Here is a 27,919-nt window from a genome sequence, read left to right on the forward strand (position 1 = left end):
TGGGACAATGGACACCAGCATGCGGAAATTTACAGTTAGAAGATGGTTCTCCGTGTATCTTCGCAAGAAGTCAAGATCCAAGAGCTCAAGTCTATGCAAATTGGAGGTTAGTATCACTTTATGATTGTTTTGTATCTGCCACTTCTTGTGTGCAGCGCCACCGGCGTTTTCACTCGTGCTTGTTGTCTCTCACCTTCAAGTACGCTGCGTGTAGCAAGCATTACTGCACCGGAATAGCTATATGCGGTCACTCAGCCTGTGGAATCTGCTAGATTGTGTGAGGTAAACTGTCCAAAGCGATGGCCTCTTCATAATCAACTCTTTTTTTCTTGATGCCACATAGTTATGTGTCTATTAGAGAGCATTTGGGCTTTATTTTCCCGTTCACAACAGTGGTATCAAAACATCCATAAGCATGGTGATGCATACATGCTCCTACTGAGTAGTGGTTGTAGCCTATAAGACGTGTTGTAATACGATTTAAGTACAATTACTAATATTTAAAAGACTTATTGATTCCAGGGTATGTTTTTAAACATAGCCTATAGCATTTACTTCAACTAACTTTGTATAGGATTTGTATATGTAGCCTATTTACATTTAGTTTTGTTTGAAAAGTGTCCTAGATGCAGACCTTGGACCGTCTCCCCATGCATTTATGCATGTTGATGGTTTATGATTGCTCTATGCACAACTGGCTTGTGGGTGCCTCCTCTCTCTTCTTGACCACAACAACTGTCATGTTGATTTCTTTGGGAAGTGTGCACAGAGATTGTGACATTCACCTCTGTCATCTCTCCTGCTTACTCTGGCCAGTCACACGTCCACAGGCTAAGATGAGATGACACACCTGTACTAGGGCATTAAAAGTTGAGACTTCAAAAGTGGTATGAACGTTCTCAACCGCCTCCCTAACAGGCAGGCAGACTTGACCTATGTGTCCTCTCCGCATGATGTTTACTCTAGTTTTTTTCTTTTTTTTTTGTTGTTGTACTGATGGCAACATATTTGATCTATTGTCAGTATTTGCCAGTCAGAGAGCATCATGAAGCTCACAGATGTGAAAGGCAAATGATTCACTGATTCAGTGACCAGCCTAAGGGCCTCAGCAGCATTGAGCTGCAATGTATCTAAGTCCACTTATAGGTTTGATATGTCCCTACACATGCTTTGGCAAACTATAAGAATTCACTGCTGTATTTAATCTCAGTCAATGCTCTCCAGTGTATTCAAGAGCTAAGTACTGCCATCATATGCAAAGTATGAAATTGAAAGTTGCTCTTGTGGTTTCACTGCATCTTGTCCTCTTGTAGAGCTAAATCCAAACATGTTAGTGCTGAAATGGACACAATACAGTTCAGTTGTTCATTGGTTGTGAAATATCTGTTGTCATTATGGACAAACACAGATGTGAATAGAAAACACAAACATTAAAGGAGATTCAGGCTTTGCGCGGCACTTTGGAGACACATGTGTGTTAGTTATTAAAGGGATAATCCGGAGTGAAATGCACTTTAGATCAATTTTTCGGACTATTGGGAGTACATACGTTGAGTTGACACCAAAATCATGTCATTCGGATGTATTTTGAGAAAGTTCGAGTTCACCGTTTTTAGCCAAAACTCGTTAGCCTGTAAGTGACCGGGGCAGGTCCTTTCGCCACTACAAAACGCTATTTTTATACCTCTTCTACTGTTCCAAACAACACTACACTTACGTGGTAGTGAGTAGAGGGTCCCTAAAGCCAAACCGAAGTATCCCCACGTCTTTATGTGTTCGGATAGAGAGTCCAGAATGAATTTAATCGAGTCAGTACCTTCCGGAAATGTCGCTGCGGCAGCTGCGCAACGCTTCAACAACACTTTACTAACATTTCCGGAAAGGTACTGACTCGATTAAATTCATTCTGGACTCTCTATCCGACCACATAAAGACGTGGGGATACTTCGGTTTGGCTTTAGGGACCCTCTACTCACTACCACGTAAGTGTAGTGTTGTTTGGAACAGTAGAAGAGGTATAAAAATAGCTTTTTGTAGTGGCGAAAGGACCTGCCCCGGTCACTTACAGGCTAACGAGTTTTGGCTAAAAACGGTGAACTCGAACTTTCTCAAAATACATCCGAATGACATGATTTTGGTGTCAACTCAACGTATGTACTCCCAATAGTCCGAAAAATTGATCTAAAGTGCATTTCACTCCGGATTATCCCTTTAAGGACAGATGTTAAATATGAATTACCATCAGTGACAAATTCAGTATTAAAATGTATAAAAGTTGGTAAGAGTGCCATATTGATGTGTAGTGTGCATAAAGTTTAACCGTATTCTCAATAGGTAGAACAGGGTGATTGCATATATGGCTATGCTCACCGTGAGAGAGTACTGTACACCTACGAAAAGGACCCTGCTCTACTTACACACAAACACTCTACTGTGAGTCACTTTGAATAAGTGTGCTAAATATGTACATTTTTAAGGCACTGAGTGTTAGTAACCATTTGCACAGAATCATGCTGGGTCATTAAATGACATTACTTTAGGATGTCTGGCATTGCACACTTTTGGTATTTTGTTGTTGTGGCATATCGTTGTGGAAACAAGACAAAGCGTTTTGTTAGGCGGAGCCCATCATAGCCTTGGCTGAGATCAATAAGAAAGATAAAAGAGCCACAGTGGTAATTAGTCTGGCTGGTGGTCTATATAGCCTCGCGGGGGTAGGCATAAATAAATAAATGTAATTAGCGTACATCAAACTGGACAAGGAGAGAGGCTAATTCACTTTCTTCGTAAAAGAAAATCGGTTCAGATCAGGTTGATAAAAATCAATGGCTTGAAAATGTCAACAGCTCTAAATAAACTCAACCAGGGACAGAGCCTGGAGGGATTTGTATAGGTATAGAGGAGACCAGCGTAGTGCATCAGCTGTTTATAACATTACTGAAACAGGAAAGAGGGAGGGAAAAAAGAGAGAGATAGAAAGAGTGAGAGAGAGCGTGTTGGAAATGTGCAGGAGCATTGTTAGACAGATGGGAAGAGGTAGGATTTGGTATTTCAGTACCTCAACAGATGTGCAGACCTTTACATTCCTATTTGCGTTGGTGTGCTGTGCTGCAGTGGCTGACAGACACTTATTTCAATTGGGCCTGAAGCGTAATCGCACAACCTGGATATCCAGTCTGTGGGTGTACAGTACTGGCCACAGTTTGTTGGTACAGTTACCTGTACAGCTCATTGAAGAACTGCTACATTTCTTTGTGAAAAGTGCATAAATTAAAGTCTACAGCTGCACAACCTTGCTATGGAATAGAGCAAAGCAAAGACAGTTTTGAAAATATATAGTTTATTGTTTATTTTACAATGATACTGTAATATTTGCCTAAAAAAGGATGAAACGTTATAGGATTATAGGGCTGTTTCAAACTAGTGGTTTCACCTTACATAGTGCCACAGATGGATTTGATCCTGAAAAAAGGGAGAAAGATATTCATTCGGTAGTTTGGTGTCATTGTGTATGCCACACGGAACACTGACCACAGATCGCAAAGGAGTGAGTTGTCTAAAGAGATGAGAAAGAAAATTATAAACTAAAATGTTAAAGGTAAAGGCTATCAAATCATATCCAAACAAACATGATTTAATGACTTCTTTACTTTTGTTCATTTTTAATTATTTTAGAGAATTATCGAGGGCTTTGTGAAAGGGTTCTACTTTGCATTTCATGCATTTTGCATGCATTTTGTTTTTGTTGTTGGTGTTTTGCAGGGCAGAGAAAGTCTAAAATTACAGATGGACTGTGAATATGACACTGCTCATTTTGCTATTTGTAGTGTGGCCTACTCCAAGATATCATTGGGGATATTTCTCCCATTATCCTAAACAGCTGCTGACCTAAATCAAATTGAATATGATCCGAGTCAACATGCTGGTGGAGAGGAAATCATCTGTAGATGAGTGGCTGTATTAACAATGTTTCATCTCCCTTTGTGTGTGTGTGTGTGTGTGTGTGTGTGTGTGTGTGTGTGTGTGTGTGTGTGTGTGTGTGTGTGTGTGTGTGTGTGTGTGTGTGTGTGTGTGTGTGTGTGTGTGTGTGTGTGTGTGTGTGTGTGTGTGTGTGTGTCTGTGTCTGTGTCTGTGTGTGTCTGTGTTTGTCTGTGTGTGTGTGTGTGTGTGTCCATATTCACATACAACTGCATCCCAGAAACATCTGAGAAACTGATGCTGAGGCAGAGATAGCAAATTCCCTGAGCGCCTCAGTCAGCAGGGTTGACTCAAAGCTTTATCTCATTACCATTGCACATACTGTCACCATTTCCCACAGATCCCACACCACAAAAGCCGGCCTATATCCTGTTATGTCATCTTTTCTCATCAAGCTGATGCAGAGTAGAACATGCTAGGGGTTAAACGATACTGCCATTACCCGGCAATGCGTTTATCAGTATAGGATTAAATATAAAATTAATGTTTTGCAGAGCCATGTTAACTTACGAGACAACTGCACAGTTGAAAAAAAACAGAGGACTGCAAAATGACAATTAACTGCAGCAGCAACAACAACAACAAAAGCAAAAAGTACAAGTGGGAAATGTGGGAGCTTTTAAAGGCATATTCTACCATCTGGGAAATTAAGCTCATTTTCCCCTCGAGCAAAACAATTGATATTTACCTTTTTCACTTTTAAGCGTGATGCTAGCAGGAGAGATGCTAATGGTCTAAACCGATTCAATGATCTGTGCTAGATTGGAGCTAAAAGTTGCATTGCCAGACTCACAGAACGGCTGGATGAAAAAGGTAAATATCAATTGTTTTGCTCGAGGGGAGGTGGAAAATGATTTTAATTCCCTAAAATAGTGGACTATCCCTTTAAGTACATTTCACTCAAGCTGCGAGTTCAAATGCTTTTATTTGTCACAGACACAGCTATAACCAGCATACTTGTGAAATGTGAATACAGATGCATTTGTCAGTGTTGAAATATGGAGGAGTGCTGCCTGGAGATGAAGGTTTCCTCCTCGTCTCTCAGTTGTCCAGAAGGTTTCTGTCTGTGGCTGCTGTTGGCTCATTCATGCAGCTGCATACCTCTGTAGGTCTGTTATCTAAATAGGCTACATGACATGCTGCTTTGCTGTGCTGTCTTATGTTGGAGTATAGGCTGCTGTGAAAGCCTGCAGTATAAAATCAGGTCTACTTCAGTGAAAATGGTTGAAATGTCATCGTGACATATAAAAGTGTCTTATCTCCTATCACATTTTTTTTCTTTGAGATGCTATATAGTTGCCTTTGAATCCACAAGTCAACAATCTACACTCCATTTCACTGTATGCAGGTATTCCTCTCCCCTCAGCAAAATGATGACATTGTGTCAGTTATTTGTAGCAGGCCTCTGAATTTTCCTGCACACTCTGTGACCAAAGCATTTGTGTTTCATGTAAACTTAATTGCATTGCATGCTGTCAATTTAGTGAATGTGACATTGAGAAAAAATATGTTGATTTGTGCAAAAGGGAATTGGACAGATTCTTTGTTTTGTTAAAGAAAGAGCCGTTGTTAAATCCTGTTGATTTCTAAATAGATAACACATGGATAGCATGATAGACATTACAGGGCCAAGGACTGTGTGCTCAGATATCAAACACGTGTGTGGCCAGAGTTCTGTATTATACCTCTCCAGTGAAAACGTACAGTCATTTTCAGGAATCTACGTAATCCTGTCCGTTCTCCAGAAGTCTTTTGAGTTTCATTCCGAACAGTTGTGCGGCAGCCGAAGTCCACAAATCCCTGGAGATCTGTCAATCAGGCTGTCTTGGGTACATGCTGTGTCATAGCTGTGCTGTGTACTCACGGGGTAAAGCTCATGTGATCAGAGTTATTACTCACCACCACCAGTACTGATGCACCACGACGCCGACAGATTTGTCAGTGTTTAAATGTACCGTCATCTCTAGCTGTTTGTTTCTCTTTCTCTCTTTCTCTCTTACTCCCATCAACCCGCGATGCCCAGCCAGCAAAACAGCATGCAGCAACGCGTGCTCCCAAATCCCCTCACTGGATTGTAACAGCGTCCTCATCATTTTATCAAAAAGGAAAAAAAAGAAAAAAAAACAGCCACAGAGGATGCTCAGGGTTATATAACGGTGTTGTACATATTTTTATTTTTTATTTTTTTGGGGCAACGCGAGATAAGCCGGTTTAAGCGGGCCTTTAGCTGTGTCAGCTCGGCAGGGACCCTGAGTCAGTCAAGAGCGGTCAGCGTTTCAGTCACACGTTGCCTTCTCTCTCTGAAGCATGCACAGTAGTGTGTGAGGAGCATCAATAGTCACGTCCTGTCCCTTTGTTGGGGATTCCAGACTCAATCTGGCAACCATTTCTCAGTCCTTGTGTTGCTGCCTGTACACATACACTCATTGTGGAACCCTCTGAGAAATCTCAGCCTTGATTATATACTGTAGTGGCCCTGTGTTTACGACCATAGTGAGAGATTTTGGGTCCTCTGACAGATTTCAACTCACAAATATACAGGCCAACTGTATAAATATCTTAAATTGCATGCAAACAAATATATAAAGTAATTTAGTATTTCTATAACACATTCCACTGTCCCTTTGTTTCTAGCCCAGACTCCTGGGCCTCTATCCAGTGCTGAGCTTTTTGAATCGTTCAGGGTGATCCCCACATACACACACCTTGCTGTACACCCCTGCACATATTGTATGCTAGGGCATCAGCAAATGTTGCCCAGAGGGACCTTGCACAGTCTGCAGTGAAGGTCGTCATTCAGGGCCATTGGCTGCTGCGGCAGCAGCGACGCCTTTCACTGGAGTGGGTCTTATGTCACTAACCGGTTGCTTCATCAAAACATTCACATCGCCATGGCCAAGGTCACATGACCAAGGTCATGGTGTGAGGTTGAAGTGTTGCAGAGTCCCTGCTAAAGTGAATGTGTTCCTGTTAGGTCACTCTTGTATTATAATGTCTGATGCTGGGATGATGGAAGGAAGGTCAGGTTGAATGGTGTTGTGACACCAGGGATAAAAAGGCTTCAAGGACGTCTGAGGGTCCCAGACAGTTTTCCTGCTGTTGTTGTGCAGACAATTTAGGCTGTTACGGTGGTCAGTGTAAAATACGTTAAATTATATGGACGAAAATGTGTGATTGCACATAGGCACATTTGAGAGAAAAAGCAGATTATCATATTCATATTATATGTTTACAGTCCATGTTTGAAAGACTTCTGAATGCTTTGACCTGACCTCAAATTGTGTTAAGTGGCAGGGTTTTTATATATCTGTGACAATATGATTACCAATGTGTTCATCTGTCTCTCCCACAGGACGATGCTATCTTGAAAGAATTTGACATTAGCCATCATGTGAAAGAGGGCTTTGAAAAGGCAGATCCATCTCAGTTTGAGTTGCTGAAGGTTTTGGGTCAAGGCTCTTACGGAAAGGTATTACATCTTTTATCAACATTGTCAACGTCTGTAGTGCTATGACATAACGTACACATGCCTTGGATACACATTTGGACATATTCTTTTGTATACATGTTGTTGTGTTGTATCTCAACAGGTCTTTCTGGTACGGAAAATCGTAGGCTCAGATAAAGGGCAGCTCTATGCTATGAAGGTTTTAAAGAAGGCCACTCTGAAAGGTAAGCTTAACTTTTAAACTTTAACCTTTAAAATTAAATTTTAATTGAATTATATTAAATATGTTCAGCTGCATCTTTGTTGCCTGATAAGACCTCACCTTAAATCTGTTGATTTTTAAACTAAGGTACAAACATTTGTTTTTGTATTCATTGTTATTTAACATGGGATAGTAATTGTGTAGCTTTCTACCCAAGCTTTTATTGGTCAGATGGCAGATGCACTAACTTATCAATCCAACAATCATTTGGGGGAATTTTGATTTGTGAGGACTTAATACTGTAATAATAGCAGTTCAGATGAATTTGAGTCTGAATCATGGTGGTGTATTGATGATGGAAAGGACAGCGAGGGATACCTGTCTGAGGTCACATTCTTAATTAGACCCGTCTTATTGCCAGGCAATGTATGGGATATCTTACGGTAACAAGATGCAGTTTCTGTTTATAGAGACGCTCTTTAACAAGCAGGAACTGTTGTTTTTGTTGTCGGTGGAGAACAAGTTGTTTTTTTGTTCTTCTTTTTTTTCATTCCAGTGGCTTCCAAAAGCTTGTCTATTAGCCTATGCTCTGAGCAACTGTCACCACCGAGCATTAGCACAACAGTTCTTGTGGACTTCATGAAGTGTAATGTCATTTGACAAGAATAACAAAGTTTACGTAATTGGTAGGCACACTATGCTGGCGTAAAGATGATTCTACCCCACTTTCTATACCATTTATCCTGTGTAACCATGGTTACTGGTTCATGGCTTTTTGACTCAGGAGATATTCACAGAGATCACCATATTTCCAGTCCTCCTTCCAGTGTACCTTTGAGTGAAAATAACTCCACCAGTGTCTCAATTGCACCTCAGCTATCTATTCAAAGCGAGAGAGAAAAACAATTCTGCCATGCCTCAACAAAGTGAAAATTCTCCACTGGTTACATAAGTGAGGCCATACTGCTGAGATTCAGAGAGATCTTAGAGAGTCATGCAATGCTAATGGAAAGCCAGTTCTGTGGATTCTTCACTGCAGTGTCTGCCGGAGTGGAGTGTCTTTTTGCTGTGTGTGTGGATTAGGTATGATTGTAGCTGGAATGGAATAGCAAACCCTGTTTTACTTTAGGTATCATGCATAATCTCACACTTCTGGAAATAAAACATGTTTTATTGTGTGTGTGTGTGTGTGTGTGTGTGTGTGTGTGTGTGTGTGTGTGTGTGTGTGTGTGTGTGTGTGTGTGTGTGTGTGTGCACGCGCGTGTGTGAGTGTGTGTGTGCACGTGAGTGTGTGTGTGTGTGTGCACGCGCGTGTGTGAGTGTGCGCATGTCTTGCATGTACACGTTTACAGTAATATGCACCCTTACTTGTACACCACAAGGCTATGCAAAAGATTGTCTGGTTATGGTTGTGGTTGTGGTTATGGGATTTGGCAGACGGTTTTGTCCAAAGTGACCTCCAAATGAAACAATACAATAGTTAAATTAACAGTGAACAGTTTTAAAAAATGGGTAAGACCACATTAAGGACAATAGCAATAAAAAGCTATAATGTCAATGCAATCAGTATAGCCTGATGAAAATAAACAATGAAAATGAACACCTTTTAGAATATTCTGTAATGTCATATACAAACCATGACTCCATAACCATAAGAAATGCTTAGTTAACTAAGTGCCTGCTGAGCACAGATATGCCTTTAGATCCCTCTTGAAAGACCCAAAACTATCGCAGGAACGTAGAGAGCATTGGGCAACTCATTCCACCAGCAATGCACTGTAATCCACATCTTCAGTTGTTTTATTCCATTACATTTTTGTATTTATTTGCATTGTGTCTGCTTCCTCTCTCCTGCAGTGCGAGATCGTGTGCGATCAAAAATGGAAAGAGACATTCTAGCTGAGGTCAATCATCCATTCATAGTCAAACTCCACTATGGTAAGCAATCCTTCAAATTATATAAAACCAAGACATTAATTAATTTGATCCCGTTTTCTTTTTCTTCATGCATAAATATTCATTGTGTTTTTAATAAAGAAACTTAACATCCAAAGCATGCAGGCACCTCAACTTGCCTGCAAGCCTGAGGTTGTCTATCATCTAAGGGAGACAGATGTGCTTGTCACATGCATGGAGTTAGAAAGAGGATTGCCAGTGTTTTCAATTTCCCTGTTTTGATTATAAAATAGGGGGGGGGGTGGGGGGGGTGCGTGCCCATCTTAATTAAGCTCTCTGTCATGCTTCACTTGGGCCTCAGGAGGTGGCGTCCTTATCACTGCACTAGACCGAGATTGGCCAAGTCCTCATCAGAGCACTTTTTAATTGTTCTCTTGTCATCGAAATGAGGAAGTGATTGGGCATTAGTTGCCACGTGATCAAAGTGGTGTCTCTCCCCTCCCATACTCTCATTCTTTCCCTGTTTCTCTCTCTCTCTCTCTCTCTCTCTCTCTCTTATGCTCTCTCTCCCTTGTCATCTCCTTTCTCTCTCCATCTCATCTCTCTCTTTTATTCCTTGAGAAAAAAAAGCAACAAAGCAACAATTTGTGAAATAAGCTTATTTGCCATCTACCTCAGAGTTAGAAAAGAGAATACCAGCACTCATTTAGCTATGCTTTAGCTTTAGCTAAATTGCTATATAACTGGTCTATAAACGAATGAGTAAGTTAATTTTATCCTCCTTTTTTCCTTTCTGCCCCTCTTCCACAGCCTTTCAGACAGAGGGGAAGCTGTACCTCATTCTTGACTTTCTCCGAGGTGGCGATCTTTTCACCAGACTGTCCAAGGAGGTTAGGAACTTCCTTTTTTCCATATAAAGCTTCCCCTATATGAAAACATGATGTATTTTTATTAGCAGTACTGTCACCACATGAATTGAACCTTCCTTAGTACTTGTTACACTTTTGCTTGATTACAACGAGTGCTTAATTAACAAAAAGTGCTTTGGCTCTGCATGAAGTTTAATTGCCTGACATAAATAGAAAGTATATTCATATTCTTAATCAACGCAAATGATGAAATGGAATTCATATGTGACACTGATTAGTCTCCATTCAGAGGGGATGGAGGAGTGAGTCCTGAATTCAACAGCACACAGCCATTACGGTTGCTCAGCACGCTTAGCCACAAACCTGTTGAACTAGTAACCTTGACTTCATTCACAGTAGATTTAAGAGTAAGATTCCGAAAGCAGAAATAGCGGGGAAACTGTCTAGCACTGCGGTTGACTGAGAAGGTGAGAAACTACAGACCTATAAATGTCCCTGGCATCTTGAATACAACTCTGTCTGGTTCAGGTGCAATGGCAGTGTCTAGTATACACTTTCATAAGTTGTCTGCTAATCTGATCACGTGGGACAGAGGGCTATAGTAATCATGTATGTGACAGATTCGATTTGGCCCTATTTTGGCGATCTAAAACGCACGGTTACTGGCTAGTAGCTTATAGATAAATTTAGGGGTTTGTCCAGTCCACAATGGAGTGTGCTTCTTAGCCTCTTTCACTATAGACTAGGTTGTTCTTGGTCAGTGGCATAATGCTTTAAGATGGTGTAAGATAGCGATTTTAGATAATGCATCAGAACACACCTTCGGTTGTTACCCCCATACCCCTTGGCACATTTTTAATAAAAGAGAAATGTATGGTGAAAAATGTAAGTGTAAGATAAGCTTTGCGTGGTGATAAGGATACGCTTTGCGCCGCGTTTCTGATAGTCACAATATAGGACCCATAGTGATGTTTGACTTAGTTACCACATGGGGAGAGTGTGCAATCTTCAGCTAATGATAATTCATTGAAGTTAAATTGCTTTTCTTTTAACATCTACATCACACCTGAGATAAAAATAAATATTGTAGCATGTCCATGCTGGAGAGTGCCATGAATTAGTAATATGTTTGTGTGACCATGAGACAGACCTTGAATGTCAATCAGTAAGAGGCATTGTGAATTAAATATGCATGAGGATGGACAATTACTTTTGTTTTTTTCCTTAACTTAGTGGCTTTGTAGATTCCATTGTGTCATTGAAGTGCCATTGTAGCTGCGATTGTGCAAATTTATTTGTAGATTACAAAACAACTACAACATGTTTATAACATTTCTGCTACCTGCATGCACAAAATATTCAGATATTCATACACAGAACCCTTAGCCAGCTGCATGGTATTGCCTATTCATTGCACACCTTTTCTACTCTGAAACCCTTCTGCACAAACAAATATTCTGAATAGACTGTGCCACCACTTCTTCACATTAGCTCCAGGTGCTTCCAGTATGGCCCCAATACGGTCCGTGTTTAAGTCCCCCAGGCTTATCATGCCACATATTCAAGCCTGCTGATTTATTTCAAGCCTCTCTCCGCTGACGATGATGAATGTAAATGGCACCGCGCGCTAGCTCGCTCTCTCTGCTAAATTGTCCGTTCGCTCCAGCGGGCCCAGTCCTGGCAGGGGTGCGTCATCCCCCATCAGTCAGGTTGCACAATCTCCTCCTTTGATTAATTGCACCGGAGCCCCCCGCGGTTCCATTGCCCCCTTATAAATACACCTGCATAGCAGGATAAAGCCCCCTTTCTGGAGAACGAGAGACAAATGGACTTTGTTTAATGACATTTTCCCCTTCATTTCACTGCTAATAAGACGGGTTATATATTATTGGATTTGTGCAAGTAGTGCTTAAGGATGAGAGTCTGGATGATGTTCGGATATGGAGAGGTGCACATCAGAAGTCTGCAAGCAGTACTGTTTACTTATGCAAATAATTTCTGTAATAGCGCATGTTAGAAACTGACTCATACAGTGAAAGATCAAATGAAACTGCAGTTGAATCTGCGTGGGATATTTTTTAAAGTGGCTTTAGTTTTATCAGCCTGAACAGTTGTTTTCCTGGCAGTCCTGAGTTGAATTAATGAACCATGATGAATTAATTTGTTATGTCTGGGCTTCAAATCATTCGGATGTTGTTTCAGAAGCTGACAGAAAGAAAGATTTGCTTGCTTTCCCATTTTTCTGAATCTTTCTATGTATTCTTACATGGCCTGTTTGGAAGCTATGCGAATTACACAGTGACTGAATGCAGCTTGACATTTTCTCGAAAAGGTTTAGTTGCTAGTAGAGACCAGCAAAGACAAGCCTGTTTAGACAGATATTTCAACCACAGCATCTTTAGTTGTGTGCACTGTGCACTGTGCACTGTTAATGGACTGATGTTCTGCAATATTTTGCTTGTTTGTTGTATTATTTTATTTCTTTGTTTTGTTGTGGCTTGTGGTTTTGTTTAAATTTTCATCACATCCTTTCAGATCTCACATGGGACAACTGATGTTGGTTTCTCTCTATCTATCTCTCTCTATCTCTCTCTTTCTCTCTCTCTTTCTCTGTGTGTGTCCTCCCTCCTTTCAGGTGATGTTTACTGAAGAAGACGTGAAGTTCTACCTGGCTGAGTTGGCCTTGGCACTGGACCACCTCCATAGCCTGGGTATCATCTACCGCGACCTCAAGCCCGAGAAGTAAGAGAGTGCTGGGCTTGGCCCTCCCGTAAGCCCCCCCACCCCCCCCCCCACCCCCACCCCACCCTCTCAAGCTGGCGCCACTCACCATGGCCTCCACAGAGGCAAAGCCTGAGTCAGCAGGAGATAGGTGGATGAGTCACTAATCGCCATCTTCTGCGTTACCATCCTGATCAGCTTACCTGAAACCTGATTTATCATTATGCAATGCTAATGTGTGTGCGTGTCTGTGTGCGTGACTGTGTGTGTGTCTCTCTTCTGAGATTTGCCCTGTGTCTGAAACATCTAGTCATTGATTACGTGGTGAGAACAACTACATGGCGGTTATTCACTATGTGGTGAATGAGTGGATATTTTGAACACGGGGTTGGAATTTTTCGATGGGGGCGGAATGAAGAGCTGGTGGGAATGCATGGCTGAGGGGGATTACACAGGCTTCTGTGAAACGCTGCATAATTTCGGTTCATTTCAGTGTAGTAGTTCAGATGAGAGCAATGCCTGCCGCAGAGTCGCGGAGGTTCATGTTGCATGTATGCACGCACACAGACACACACACACACACACACACCTGCGGAAAACATCCCAAGCCTGCGGTGTGATCAAAGCAGCATCTGTTCTTAGTTTCTTTGTGCACACTCCCATCTGTTTTGGCTTCAAATAGCTATCATCATGAGGGGTTATTTTGCTTCTCTCTCTCTCTTTTTCTTTTCATAATCTGGCTGCTCAGATTGTTTTTTTTACATAACATTTACACTATGCTTTCAAAAATGGCTATTCCCTTCAAGCCTCCACAAGCCCCCACTCCACTCCACCTCACAGAATGCTTAAGCAGAGATTTACCCGCAGTCCTCAATTTCACCTGCTCTGTGTGTTTGCCAACAAAAGAGAGGACGACCAAACCCACCAGTATGCTAAATTAACCCTCAGGGGGGAGCCATGAGAAAATAATGAAGAGCTGTTCAATAATGCTTTTACTAGAGGAACTGTGTGGTTGACCCACCCCCACCCCCACCCCCCCGGTCTCCTCTTAAAAAGGCAAATTGACATGAGGATTTAGCCAGTGTGTTGGTCTCGGTGGATTGTTGTGTATTTGGTCGAGAGCGGTCTATACTGAGTTCTGTTGAGAGTGATTAATGGCTCACACTGGACGGCAAGCTACTGTAGCTAGTGAGGCTGGTTGGCTGAGGGGTCCTGTTTATGGCAAACAAGCATTTGAGTGAAACACTGAGCCTCACCACATAATGCTTGGTGAGCTCTATTAAATTGATTGGTTTTGCTGACATAATTCAGACTCCCATGGAAGATGAGAATGGGGTCTTTGCCATCTAATTTATAAATGATAACAAATAATGTATAAATATTATTATTAACTTGTATTGGCAATGAACTGAACACGTTTTAAATTACATTTCTGTAATCGTTTAGATTATGTGTGCGAGGTTCTATCTCCATCACATGTTCCTCAAGTAGAGATAGAGATAGAGATAGAGATATATGACATATTATTCTACATAATTATTATCACTCCCCTCCAGGAAACACACAAGTCAGGAATTCTTGAATTACTGATGGATTTATTTTGGTTTCTTTAATTCATCTTAATCCACCGTCGAACTGTTAAAAGCAGTAAGAAACGCAATAAATAGACAATACAATCAAACAAGCAAAAGGGCAAATAAATGAAGGAAATAAAGCATAATACACACAACATACCTCGCTGGCAGCACACTAACAGAGGGAAATGAGGACAAGGTAACGCAATCATCTTTGGCTACTTCAGACTCAGCGGCATACCGGCATAACCGCGAGCTGGCATCTCAGACGTCCTTTCACAGGTGCTGTGTAGGCTACAATAATAAGTGTGCGTGTGCGTGTGCGTGTGCGTGTGTGTGTGTGACCCATGACCCATGACCTCACTTCCTATTAACTTAAATCAAATCAGCAAAGACATAATTACGATTGGAATAATAAAAAGGTAAACATACTTATCAAAAGAAAAATAAACAAAAAACTAAAACTTCAACAAATAGACAGATAGGATAAAATTATCCTAAAATGATGCCCATCCGAGTTATTACTATTTTGTTCTAATAGACAAATGGTTTACCTTCACAGCATCCTTCTTGATGAGGAAGGCCACATCAAAATAACAGGTGAGCAAGACTTCAGAATTCATCATCACATTTATTCTGTAAAATGTGTTTTACTGTATTATGTAGAATCACCATTGTGTAAGGATAAGTTGCTCTCCACTATACAAACATACAGTATACAACACACACACTCACACACACACACACATACACACACACACACACACACACACACACACACACACACACACACACACACACACACACACACACACACACACGCACGCACGCACACTTCCCCTCACAAGCACACCCTCTTATGCGTTTCCTACTTTGTTTCAGATTTTGGCTTAAGTAAAGAGGCCATAGAGAACGACAAGAGGGCATACTCTTTCTGCGGGACAATCGAGTACATGGCCCCTGAGGTGGTCAATCGGAGAGGTCACACACAGAGCGCAGACTGGTGGTCTTTTGGTGTTTTAATGGTATGTAGCCACAGTTTTGTGCTCCTATCCAAAGCGGTTTTCACAGCAGTTCAAGCCGAAAAGCTGGCAGAGGAGGAAAGAAAGTGGCTTGATTTAAGCCATGATTTTAGTTTAGCTTGTTTCAAGTGGCATACTCACAGGAGGACATTGGAAATGATGACAGTAGTGAGGAAAATGATGATGATGGTCGTACAGCAGTATTGGTGGTAAGGCTCTTTCCATTTAGAACTGGTCTGCCTTGCCAACCAATTAGCCAGTCAGGGAAGACACTTAGTATTTCAGTTGGTCTTAAATGTATCTGGATGAGCAATATAAGAAGCTGTTTTCTGCTGTGTTTTTACAGTTCAGGTCTTACTTTAATTGGTGCTTATGTGCAGCATGTTCTGTGCTGTGCTGTACCGTGTTGTGCTGCGTGTGTGGGTGGGGTGGAAGAGGACATTGTTTGATCTACAATGTGTCTTTGGTGAATTGGGCTACACATTGACTGCTGCAGAGCCACACATTGACTATTACTACTACTACTCCTGATAGTATCACTGCTACTACAACAACAACAGCAACTACTACTACTACTAATACTACTACTACTGCTGCTGATATTACTACTATTACTGCTGCTACTACTACTACTACTACTACTACTATTACTGCTACTACTACTACTACTACTACTACTACTACAGTAATTTCCCGCTTATACGCCGCATTGTGTATAAGCCGCAGGACAGTGTTTTATGCAAGTCAAAAGAAACAAAACCATATTAACACCATATTAACTGCCCCCCTGTATTAACCTCATAGCGGAAGACATTTTGCAAAATCAATGTATGAGCCGTGGCTAATAGTCGGGAAATTACGGTATTACTACTACTACTACTACTATTACTACTACTACTACTACTTCTACAACTACAACAACTACTACTGCTACTACTACTACTTCTACTACTATAACTACTATTTCTGCTACTGCTACTACCACTTATACTACATCTAGCAACAACAATAGCTTCATTTATTTGGTATTTTATTTGGACACAACAAATGGTTTTATTACTACAGTCCCTGAAGCACTGCCATAAAAATCCTCAATCCTAAAATAAGCCGCCGTACCGTACCCCACAGTGCTTCATCGCCCCCTCCGCAGCACTTTGGGTGCTGACTAATCCACTTATCCCTGGCGAGGCGACATCAAAATTACCCACGAGGCCGTGGGAAAAGACAGGTTGACGTTTATCCTTCAGCCTGACTTGTGGCTCGCCTCTCGGCAGCCCGGGTGCTTTCTTATGCATGGCATCCAAGATGGCAGCCTGCTGTGGAGCGGAGCGGGGCTGGATCAGGTGAGTCAGCCCCAGGCTCAGACCAGATCCGGCCCAGATCCGCATCCAGTGCCAGCACAGCACAGCAGATGCCTCTCGTGAAACAGACTTGCTGTTATGACGAGCCATTGGCTTTAATCAATTTAATGTGTTATGGTTTAGTATATAGCTAAACCTGTATTTACTGTATGCACACCTACACATTTTGGATACATGTGCTGTTTGCAAAGATAATGCATGGATGTCTGAAAGGATATAAGTAACATACTGGTATTAGGGTTGAACTATTTGGACTTATGCTGTGATAGTGATTTTAAGTGAAGCTTCAGTTCAAGACCACTATGTAATTTAAAATATATGAGGAAACGTTTGCAATTAAGGTAGCATCTAATCCATGGATAAAAATTAAATCTACATCATTGATTGGTTTATTGTATTTATGAAAAAAGGTATTGAATGTGATTTGCTTGCTGCTGTTTGACTAAATGGAAGTGTTTCCCTGTGTTTATAGTTTGAAATGCTGACAGGATCACTCCCTTTCCAAGGCAAAGATCGGAAGGAGACCATGGCGCTGATTCTCAAGTAAGATCTCCAATCAATGAATATGAGCTTTTGCTTCATCATTATCTTTCTTTCTGTTTTTGGTATTTTACCTCGTTTTCAGTCAATTCAAAGCGATTTATCCTTGTTTATTTAAGAATTGTGGTATTGTTGAATGTAAAAGGCATTGTTTTGTACATTAATCATTTTCTTTTTCTTTTAACTGTCCTCAGGGCCAAACTTGGAATGCCACAGTTTTTAAGTCCTGAAGTGCAAAGCTTGATACGGGCACTTTTTAAAAGAAATCCTACCAACAGATTAGGTACAGTTTACAAAGCAAATGTTTTTCCAACTCTTATCATGATTGCTGTCAGTTTATTTCAATGTTTCATAAGAGCCTGGATAGATGATGTTGTATTGCAGTGCACCTATATGGTTTATTGAATCTGTATTTGATTCAAGCATCAAGCATTCAGTTACCGTAGGTTGATCTTCAAAGTGCTCTCTCTCTCTCTCTCTCACTCACTCACTCTCACACAACACAAACACACACATAAACACACACACACACACACACACCCACACACACACAAACATCTGGTTAACCCAGTAATTCCCAAGAGAGCGGTTGATATTTAGAATTGTGGTTTTACATACACATGGGAAACCAATGCATTCATAATTAATGAAGCTGATTGAGATGCTCTACATAGTAGTCGGCTGTGAAATAGAATCTGGATAAACAATTCCCTTTTAATTCAGAAATAATTTATGGCATGGGTATGCATTTTGGACATTGAATCACAGAGGTGCAATTCAGAATCCAAACATATCCACCTGACACATCTATATAGTACACCTGATGAAGTCATGTCTAACAGATGTTTTCACTATAGTTGACATATGGCATATGTAAGAGAGGATAGTATGTACAGTATGTTCAGATGTGTTTAATATATGCTGATGACTGACTTCTCTGTGTGTGTTCTGTGTTAAGGAGCAGGACCAGATGGAGTGGAGGAGATCAAACGACATCCGTTTTTTGCAACCATAGACTGGAATGTGAGTCACGTATAAAAAGATCACGGTCCCTTATCGATTCAGAGGACAGTAAAAGTCTTGATCTATTTGAGTGGTGCAATTTTCCCTGTTGGAGAGGGAGTAAAATAGGGCTTCACAATGTACCTCCAGCCCCCCGCACACACACACACACACACACACACACACACACACACGCACACACATACACACACACACACACACACACACACACACACACACGCACACGCACACGCACACGCACACGCACACGCACGCACACGCACACACACACACATACATGCACACACATACACACATGCTACGCCAGGACCCAGAGCACTCAATTCTGATAGACGTCAAGTCTATTCAGACCGTCTGGACAAACAAAGGCTACATCACAACTGCACTGAATAGGACTATTTTATTGCTGTTCGCAAAGGCAATTTTCGGTGCTTGCTAAAAATGACTAAAATGCGTTTTCTCTTTCTTCTCTCTGCTGATATTTCTATTTTTCTGTATCTCTTTTATAGCAGAGCTTTTTAAATATATTTATAGACTGATCTGGAGCGTATTTTTCTTGACAGCTTTAAAAGCCATTAGCTGTTTGAAATGTTGCTATTTTTACAAGTCCAATTTCTGAAGGAAAAAAAATGTTCTGCTAAGGCCTGCTGTTTTCTCTGCTGTTGGTGACAGAAATTATACAGGCGAGAGATCAAGCCTCCCTTCAAACCAGCAGTAGGAAGGCCCGAGGACACTTTCCACTTTGATCCTGAGTTCACCTCACGAACACCAACAGGTAGCTTTAACGCTTCACTGACGTTGGACTGTGTTTACTGTAAGATCTGGCATTGAAAATGCAACTGTGATCAGCACAGATTGGTCTCCAGTGACCCTATAAAGAGCTCTGAGGTATATAATTAGTTCCTAGAAATCTAGTATGTTTTTTTTTAACAGAGGGAGAACGCAGTGTTATGTGTTCAGTTTCCAGTCCTGTTGTCTCTGTCTGTCTGTTTTTCTGTCTGTCTGTCATTCCCTCTCTCTTTCTGTCTCTCTTTTGCTCATCAGAACTGTTGGTTCATGATATTTAATGTCTCATAATGTCAGGTCAGCTTAAGAAATATGATTTGTGCAAAATCTTGTTTTAATGTGGCCATAAGCATGTTACATAAAGCAGAGCTTTTAGTGTTGTAGAGAATCCTGTCAAGATTATGATTTAATCCCGGTATTGTGCACCATGTAAGGTCCCCCACTGGGCATTCTGTTCTAATTCTGCGGTGTTCAGCCAGAGGAGATGTTTAGTGGTTTGTCTCACTGCCACTAAAGACAGGTTTACGCCAATGTAATCTTTTAATATCGATGTGCGAGACATTTTGTATATTGTAGTCTTATCATCACTCCAATATAGATGTCAAATGAAGTCATTTGTTATGGCTTGGCAAGCTACATAGGCTTGCCAGGCTGGAGGGAAGCTTGATTTCCACTGGCAAAAACAAACAGGTTGATCAATATGGGCACAAAAAAGCCTCTAAACCACAGTATAGTGTAGTGGGGGACTGACCTTTTTGAAAGTCAGTTCATAGAGCGTAACTGAGACTGGATCAATTGTGTGTGCGTGTGTGTGTGTGTGTGTGTGTGTGTGTGTGTGTGTGTGTGTGTGTGTGTGTGTGTGTGTGTGTGTGTGTGTGTGTGTGTGTGTATCGAGTGTTGGGGGTGATTTCCATGTTACAGGGATTATGCCTCTCTGTACTTTGTGTTCTAACTGTATCTGTCTGCCTGTCTGTGTTCCAGACTCACCTGGAGTGCCCCCTAGTGCCAATGCCCATCAGCTGTTCCGGGGCTTCAGTTTCATCGCCACCAACCTCAGCGAGGAGCAATCGATAGCCGAGACGCGACAGACTGTGGTCAACCCAATCGTTCAGGTGACACTGCTAATGACCTTGATCTGTTTCATGATCCCACTCAAGTAATGATATGTCTGTATGTTATACTGTCATGACCTTCCAGAGATAATACACCGGACACACTGTACAGTGATGACATATTTTAGCATTTTTTATAGTTTGTACTTAAATGTAGTTTATCAAAGCATGTACTTGTGGATTTGATTCTGTGACTATAAGACAATCATATATAGCTGTATGTGAAGGTATGATGCTATACCAATGCTTGATTCTGCAGATTGTGCAATTATTTTTTTCAGAAATACTTTTATTTCTTTACTTGTCATTTAACTAGGGTAGTCAAATATTGCAAGCCAAAAGGCACTGTTATATGTCCATAGCATCTGTAATAAAAGGTGTAAAAACACCATAGAGATATGAGGAAGAAACAGGGGGAACATATTCCAGAAACTGTTTTGTTTTGGAAGGTTGCATTACAGTTCTTCAGTCCCAGTTAATGATAGGCCTGTCTGTGGCTTGCTGTGGTTTTGTAGCCACAGATGCGACAGGACATTTCTGCAGAGCCCCCTCAGAACGTCCCTAAGCACAGGGAAAGAGGGTCGCATTACATAACGTGAACTGATTCTGCCACGCGGTTCATACCTGAGCAAGCATTTCATCAAAGTGACTCTGCCAAGATCCCTGCGCCTGCAGCCAATGCTATTGATTTGAGCAAAGAGCCTGTCCCATGAATGATTGACATGGGCGGATGTCTGCCATATATCCAGTGCACTCTCTCTCTCTCCATCTCTCTCTCTCTCTCTCTCTCTCTCTCTCTCTCTCTCTCTCTCTCTCTCTCTCTCTCTCTATCTCTCACACACACACACACACATATACACAGTACCTGAACAATAGGATCTGACATGGCGTAGGGATCTGTCTCTGGATATTTCCATTCCAACGCAAGCCATCAGACGAGGCCTCACCCAGCAGGGCTGATAAATATGCATGAGCGGATGTGTGTGGAACAGCGCTCAGTGCCGACACCATAGCAGTCAGCGCTGATCTGGATCCCAGTTGAGCTAGTCCGTACAAGTGGACCTATTTTATTTACATCTTTGGCCCTCTCTCTGTGTACCGTATATTATGCCGTGAAGCTAAGATTGGGTGCATTCTTCACGTAGTGGCCAATGAATAAGTGTGTATTATTTAAACATCTGCCGAACTTCCATATCTATCAGAAAGAACTGAATAGGTCCTGAATCAAGAAAACAATGTTATTCATGCCCATACTCTCCTTAGAGTATCGGAGTGTTGATTGTATTCCTTGGTCACTATAAATATACTTTCCGACAAAGGCTCATTGACTTAGTCCCCTGACACTGATGTTTTTGTTTGTTTGTTTTTCTTATTGTTTGCACAGCAACTCCATGGGAATAACATCCGCTTCACTGATGGCTATGAGCTTAAGGAGGACGTGGGCATCGGTGCATACTCTGTGTGCAAGCGCTGTGTCCACAGAATCACCAGTGTGGAGTATGCAGTCAAAGTAAGTTCAAAGTAGCCACCCTTATGGTACAAAACATGCACATACATCATATTAAGGGTAAATGACATTGACAGGCTCCTCTCTGCCCACTCCACTTCCTTGTGTCGGTGTTCAGGGAGCAGCAATCTAATCCTCTTGTCTGACAGGAATGCTTAGATTTGTTTTCTTGTGTTGGTCTGTCCAATTTGTTTATTTACTGTCTTGTTTTTTTTTTTAGATCATTGACAAGGCCAAGAAGAATCCATCAGAGGAGATAGAGATTCTCCTGAGATACGGGCAACACCCAAACATCATCACCCTGAAAGATGTGAGCAATCTCACCATTCCACAGACGGATGCCTATGTCCATACTGCGACCAATCAGTTGATAAACAAGCAAGGTCGCAGACAGACTAGAGATTCCCTGTAGCTCATTCAATATTTTATATAATGAACCTAAAATGGCATTATGCTCATCTAAAGGGTTGAATTGTAAAGACCTGTCATCAGAGATATGGCTGTTTTTCGAAATGTCACACCAGAAAGTGTAGAACATAGTTAAGGTCATAGTTTAATCATTATGCCAATTTAGAAACAGTCAAAGCGATTAAAATGTGGTCAGAAGTCATAGATAGTTCATGGGATGCCCTTTCTGAGTATGCTCCTGTGTTGTCTGCAGGTGTATGATGATGGGAAGTATGTGTACCTGGTGATGGAGTTGATGAGAGGAGGGGAGCTGCTGGACAGGATCCTCCATCAGAAGTGCTTCTCCGAGCGGGAGGCCTCAGCGGTTCTCTGTACCCTCACTAAGACTGTGGAGTATCTCCATTCCCAAGGGGTGAGTGCAAGAACCTGCCTTTACTTCAGCTGTATACAAAAAAATACATGAGAGCTGGTCCTCTGAGCGATGAGCAATTTACTAACACATCAGGATCAACCACAACCACCACACTCTACACTCACATTTCTAGCCTTAAATTGCTGCTCTTGTAGACTCGTCACAAGCATTTTGATGTGAAAACCTTTCATTGTCAGTGTCATGTAGAACTAGACCTGTGCTATTCAGGGAAGTTTGACTCCCTCCCATTTAGCAAAGAAGGATCATAAAGAACTAAATAGTGAAAAGTTGAGATAAGGTTATAGATAAATGTTGTGTTGACTTAGAAGATACTTTGTTTTTCTCTGCAGTCTGTGGGTGGATTGCAGTTATCTCAAATTAAATATAGCCCTTTTTGTTCTGTTGCTAAGGATACTCTGTTTTTTCTTGCTTGTGTTTAGGTCATCAAGCAGCTCTCGAACACAGTATCTTAAATGTATTTACACTGTACTGATACAGTGAATAGGTTTTTCTCAAATTACCAACTTTAATATCATGATTAACATAATTTCCACCAGCTTAAAACATGTAATTAAATTGATCTATAACTCATGTGTGTGTAAGACACTGCTAGTCTCAACCTATCCCTGTTTGTTACCTCTTAGAGCAGAGACAATTGATCTGTGTTATAGCCTTCAAAGGTGTGCCCATCCATTGGTAGCTCTAAAGGCGATCTCATCTTATCTCGTTACGCTGTATTCAATATGGAAGACGTCGCCCTAGTGGAGTGGGATGTCATATCTATGCCTGAACATTATTACTTACTTACATTGTTGAATTTTATCTAAGGTCGTCCATCGAGACTTGAAGCCAAGCAATATCCTCTATGTGGACGAGACGGGTGATCCAGAGTCCATCCGAATCTGTGACTTTGGCTTTGCCAAACAGCTGAGAGCGGAGAACGGTCTCCTCATGACGCCGTGCTACACGGCTAACTTTGTAGCTCCAGAGGTAAGAGAAACATTGCTGTGTTTGTTTTTTTGTTGAGCTGTTTGTTTTTTTTTATAATTCTTTTCTCTTTTCTTTGGCCTACCCTGTTCCCTGTGAAGTGAAACTCACCTCCCTTTCCCATTCACTCACAAATTGTTATCTCAGGAAACAGTAAGATACAGACAGAGAGATGAGTGGTACAGTACAGAACCAGTTCCCTTTAAGGGGGTCCCTTTAGGAGAAAACATTGAAAATAGAGTACTTCACTAATAGAGTAATAGTGTGTGGGGTGGCTGACATCAGTCAAATGCATCAGAGTAGTTTGGTCTTGGAAAGCCAGTTCCATACTGCTGCGTCACCATGTTTCTATGTCTTGTTCAGGTCCTGAAAAAGCAGGGCTATGACGCAGCCTGTGACATCTGGAGTCTGGGAATTTTACTCTACACCATGTTGGCAGGGTAAGAAAACTGACCTCAAAGCAAATCATTTTACAAAATGCAGTAGGCAATGTCTGGGAAGGTGATGCAGTGAAGGATTATAATTTCATTGCAGCAAATACAATTTCTTTGAAGGAAATTCTGTTTTGTCGCCTCGCTTTATGACTGTACATGAATTATAAAATCGCACTGTGGTACATTTTCCTGGCCTGTCATTTCTAGGACAGGGGAGGGATTTCCTGGTAGGACAGGGTCAAGTTAACAGCAGATGCACTGTAATTGTTCTTGGGACAAACCTATCAGATGCAGACCTGACAATTTAATGTTCCTGGTCGAAGCTTTGGGTTTAAATCTCCACGTAATCTGTGCATCTGGGGGAAAAGGATTTTTTCCCCTTTGTGCCATTTTTGTAACCCCTTACAAAGCCTGTGTGCTCACAGTCATAAGCGGTAACGTTTTTTTATTTATTTATTTTTAATAGAAAAACAATTGTAAGTCAGGTAAACATGGCCATTTCGGGTCTGTTGTCAGGCTCAGGAGCACTATGTCCTTCCTTTCCCCAGATTCACCCCCTTTGCCAACGGCCCAGATGATACGTCAGAAGAAATCCTTGCCCGGATTGGCAGTGGTAAATATGCCCTTACGGGAGGCAACTGGGACACAGTATCAGATGCAGCCAAGGTACTTCCAACTCAGCTGGCATAGTTTTTTACAGAATAACTCGTGTCTGCATCATTTAGGTCACGGATTGATATTCTACAATTGAAATGATGTTTAAATTCTTTAATCATTACCTTCCCCTCAATGTCAGTCCAGTTTTCAGTTTCAGGGCTGTTCATTTTATCATAATAACTCCCTCTTTTAACTCTCTCTCTCTCTCTCTCTCTCTCTATCTATCTATCTATCTATCTATCTACCTCATTGCCTGTTATCAGGACATTGTGTCAAATATGCTGCATGTGGATCCTCATCAGCGGCTGACAGCCCCTCAGGTCCTCAGGCACCAGTGGATTGTGAACCGGGAACAGCTCTCCCAGACCCAGCTTATCAGACAAGATGTGCTGCTGGTGAAGGTAGCACCTCTGAGTCATGCTCAGCTGTCAATCTCTCTCTCTCTCTCTCTCTCTCTCTCTCTCTCTCTCTCACTCTCTCTCTTTCTCTCTCTCCCTCTCTCTCTCTCTCCTAATCACTTTCACTCACTCTCTCCATTTTCACCCCCTTCTCTACTTCCATTTGCCTCTCTCTCTCTCTCTCTCTCTGCTCTTTTTTCTCAGCTTCTTTCTTCCCAATTCTTTTTCTCTTTCGTTCTTATTTTCTCTCACTGTCTGTTTGTCTGTCCACACACTGACAAGTTAAGAGCCTGCAAATGTTTTTGCCACTTCCTGCAAATGCTCTAGTGTGTGTGTGTGTGTGTGTGTGTGTGTGTGTGACTTGTTGTGTGTGACTTAAGTGTTTCTGTGTGTGTGAGAGAGAAAGAGAGACAGAGAGAGGATGGGTGTGTGTCAAAAACCTACCTATTCCTGCAGTCTTATTTTTTGGTTAGGTGATGTGTGGATTAAACATCTGTTAATGTAAGCCAAAAAAACTGTACAGTGTACAGTACATTACTGATATTCTATATCTGCCCATAAAAGCAACCAATTTTACGGACTTGAATTACCTATTCAAAGCAATGTGGTTATTACTCTGTGACTCTGAATGGGTTAATATGTCAGCATAACTACAAATGCAGTATAGCTCATTACTGCCACCTGCTGTTCTTGTTCTGTAAAAACAGATTTTTTTCAAACGTGAACATTTTATGCTTATTTAGTAATGTCTGTCTCTTAGATGCTTTAATGTATTGTTTTGTTTGTGTGTTTTGTTTGTTTGCTAGGGTGCAATGGCTGCCACCTACTTTGCTCTTAATCGGTCGCCTCAAGCACCAAAGCTGGAACCTGTGTTGTCATCTGTCCTGGCTCAGAGGAGAGGCATGAAGAGACTCACGTCCACACGGCTATAGAACAGCTGCACAAGGGGGACCAAAAATATCATGATGACCAGCAACAGAAACTTGCCAAAGGACGACAATGACTTTGTGCGCAGTACCACGTGAACAAGATTGACTGAGAGGTGCCTAGGTGCTTTGTGTTTGTGGTCCACAATTTCAGCTTTTTGGTAACTGGCATACTAAAATGTGAATGAGATAAACATACAGGTTCAATAAGCTGTTACATACGCCAAAATCGGTTATTTTGATAATTTGCTATATTAGTATTAAACATCTCCTAATTCTGGTTTCATTCTTTTGTACTTTTAGCTTGTACGAAATATGAAGGTGCCATTCAATCACTTCAACCCAAACATCCTCCCAACATCAGCCACATTCAACCTTTACAGACTAGTGCTTGAAACGCTATGGCATTTTACATATAATAATATACATAACCTGCATAAAAGTAAAGAATTTCCAGTGCTATTAGCTGTTCCGTGTTCACTACAAAAAGAACAGGCTGATTGTGAGATGCAGAACTCAAGAGGCCAGAGAGAGTTTTAAGTATAGCACAAAGAAACAGGCCGAGCCTGCCTTCAAGAGCATAGGGTGCCATGATGCTGTTACAGTTGCTCAACCTCCCACACTCCTTGTGAATTAGGCTACCATGTTTACTCGTCATCACCTCACTGTATTTGTGTGTGTGTTTTTAATTTATAAGTATAGTGTTGTGCAGTTGCAGTTTATTTGGAGAATCCTCTTTTGACTATTTTTATTTCCCAGTAGGATGGTCTTCTTTGCTTTAGCATAGGGCCCAACTACAGGGAGGATTTTGAAATGTCTTTCTGGTGACAAGGACTTACAGGATGCACTTGTTGTGGTACCTTTTTCAGATGATTGCCTTTTCTCTCAATTGAGTGCATCATTTTGTGTTAAATATGTACTGCTGTATATGTAATTAGTTTGACTTTTATTTTAAATGTATTTGTTTTTGTTTATCGAGCATGGAAGTTCAGTTGTGATATAACATTTAATTTGTAGTCATCATCAAGTAACACTAAATTATGTAAATAGTGTAAATATGTAATTTGTATGAAATGGTTTTACCCTTTGGTAATTTATTTATTTATTTGTTAAGCTATTCATAGCCTTCATGTGTGTGTACTTCTCAGCACTAGTGCTCTTGATACCATTTATCGAGGGTACCCAAACAGTGTTTTGTAATCTGATAATCAAAGTGCACTTTAAACATTGTCAAAGTCATGAACAGATGCTAACAAAAACAAAAATATGTTGTTTGTTTGAGGGGGGGGGGGGGGGGGCATTTCATTTGAATTTGCTGGTAGAAGCCACTTTTAGGTGAAACCACTGAAAAAAAAAAAAAACATAAATCAAGGTTTAGAAAAATGTGAATGTAAAAATGGCGTAGGTCTCTGAAAGTGGAGCAGTTTTTCAAAGTAGCTGCAGAGTTTGACCAGCAGCAGCTTCTATGTAAGCATGCAACTAAAGTACTTTGGCAATTCACCCAAGGACCTGTGTTGTGAAAGAAATGTCAATAAATATTCACTTGAAAATATATCGTTGGAATATTTGTGAGCAATGATAACATAATAGTGCTAAAAAAAATTGGTATAATTATATTGGCAGATGATAGGCCTCATCATTTCTTAAGATGAATTTTA

General features: G+C 41.2%; 1 protein-coding gene across 1 annotated transcript; it reads left to right on the top strand.

Moving 5' to 3' along the window:
- rps6ka2 (ribosomal protein S6 kinase, polypeptide 2) lies at positions 1 to 27,503 on the top strand. The gene is made up of 21 exons (XM_062520197.1): positions 1 to 106; positions 7,331 to 7,447; positions 7,569 to 7,650; positions 9,486 to 9,566; positions 10,335 to 10,414; positions 13,029 to 13,135; positions 15,251 to 15,288; positions 15,571 to 15,713; positions 17,544 to 17,614; positions 17,806 to 17,894; positions 18,570 to 18,634; positions 19,307 to 19,409; positions 20,402 to 20,532; positions 21,917 to 22,042; positions 22,260 to 22,349; positions 22,701 to 22,859; positions 23,688 to 23,849; positions 24,210 to 24,286; positions 24,829 to 24,946; positions 25,201 to 25,338; positions 26,142 to 27,503. The coding sequence occupies exons 1-21, from the start codon at positions 8 to 10 to the stop codon at positions 26,265 to 26,267; spliced, it is 2,202 nt and encodes a 733-aa protein (XP_062376181.1). The 5' UTR covers positions 1 to 7; the 3' UTR covers positions 26,268 to 27,503.
- Positions 27,504 to 27,919: the final 416 nt, after the last annotated feature.

This window comes from Sardina pilchardus, chromosome 18 (assembly GCF_963854185.1).
Source record: "Sardina pilchardus chromosome 18, fSarPil1.1, whole genome shotgun sequence".
Lineage (NCBI taxonomy): Eukaryota > Metazoa > Chordata > Actinopteri > Clupeiformes > Clupeidae > Sardina > Sardina pilchardus.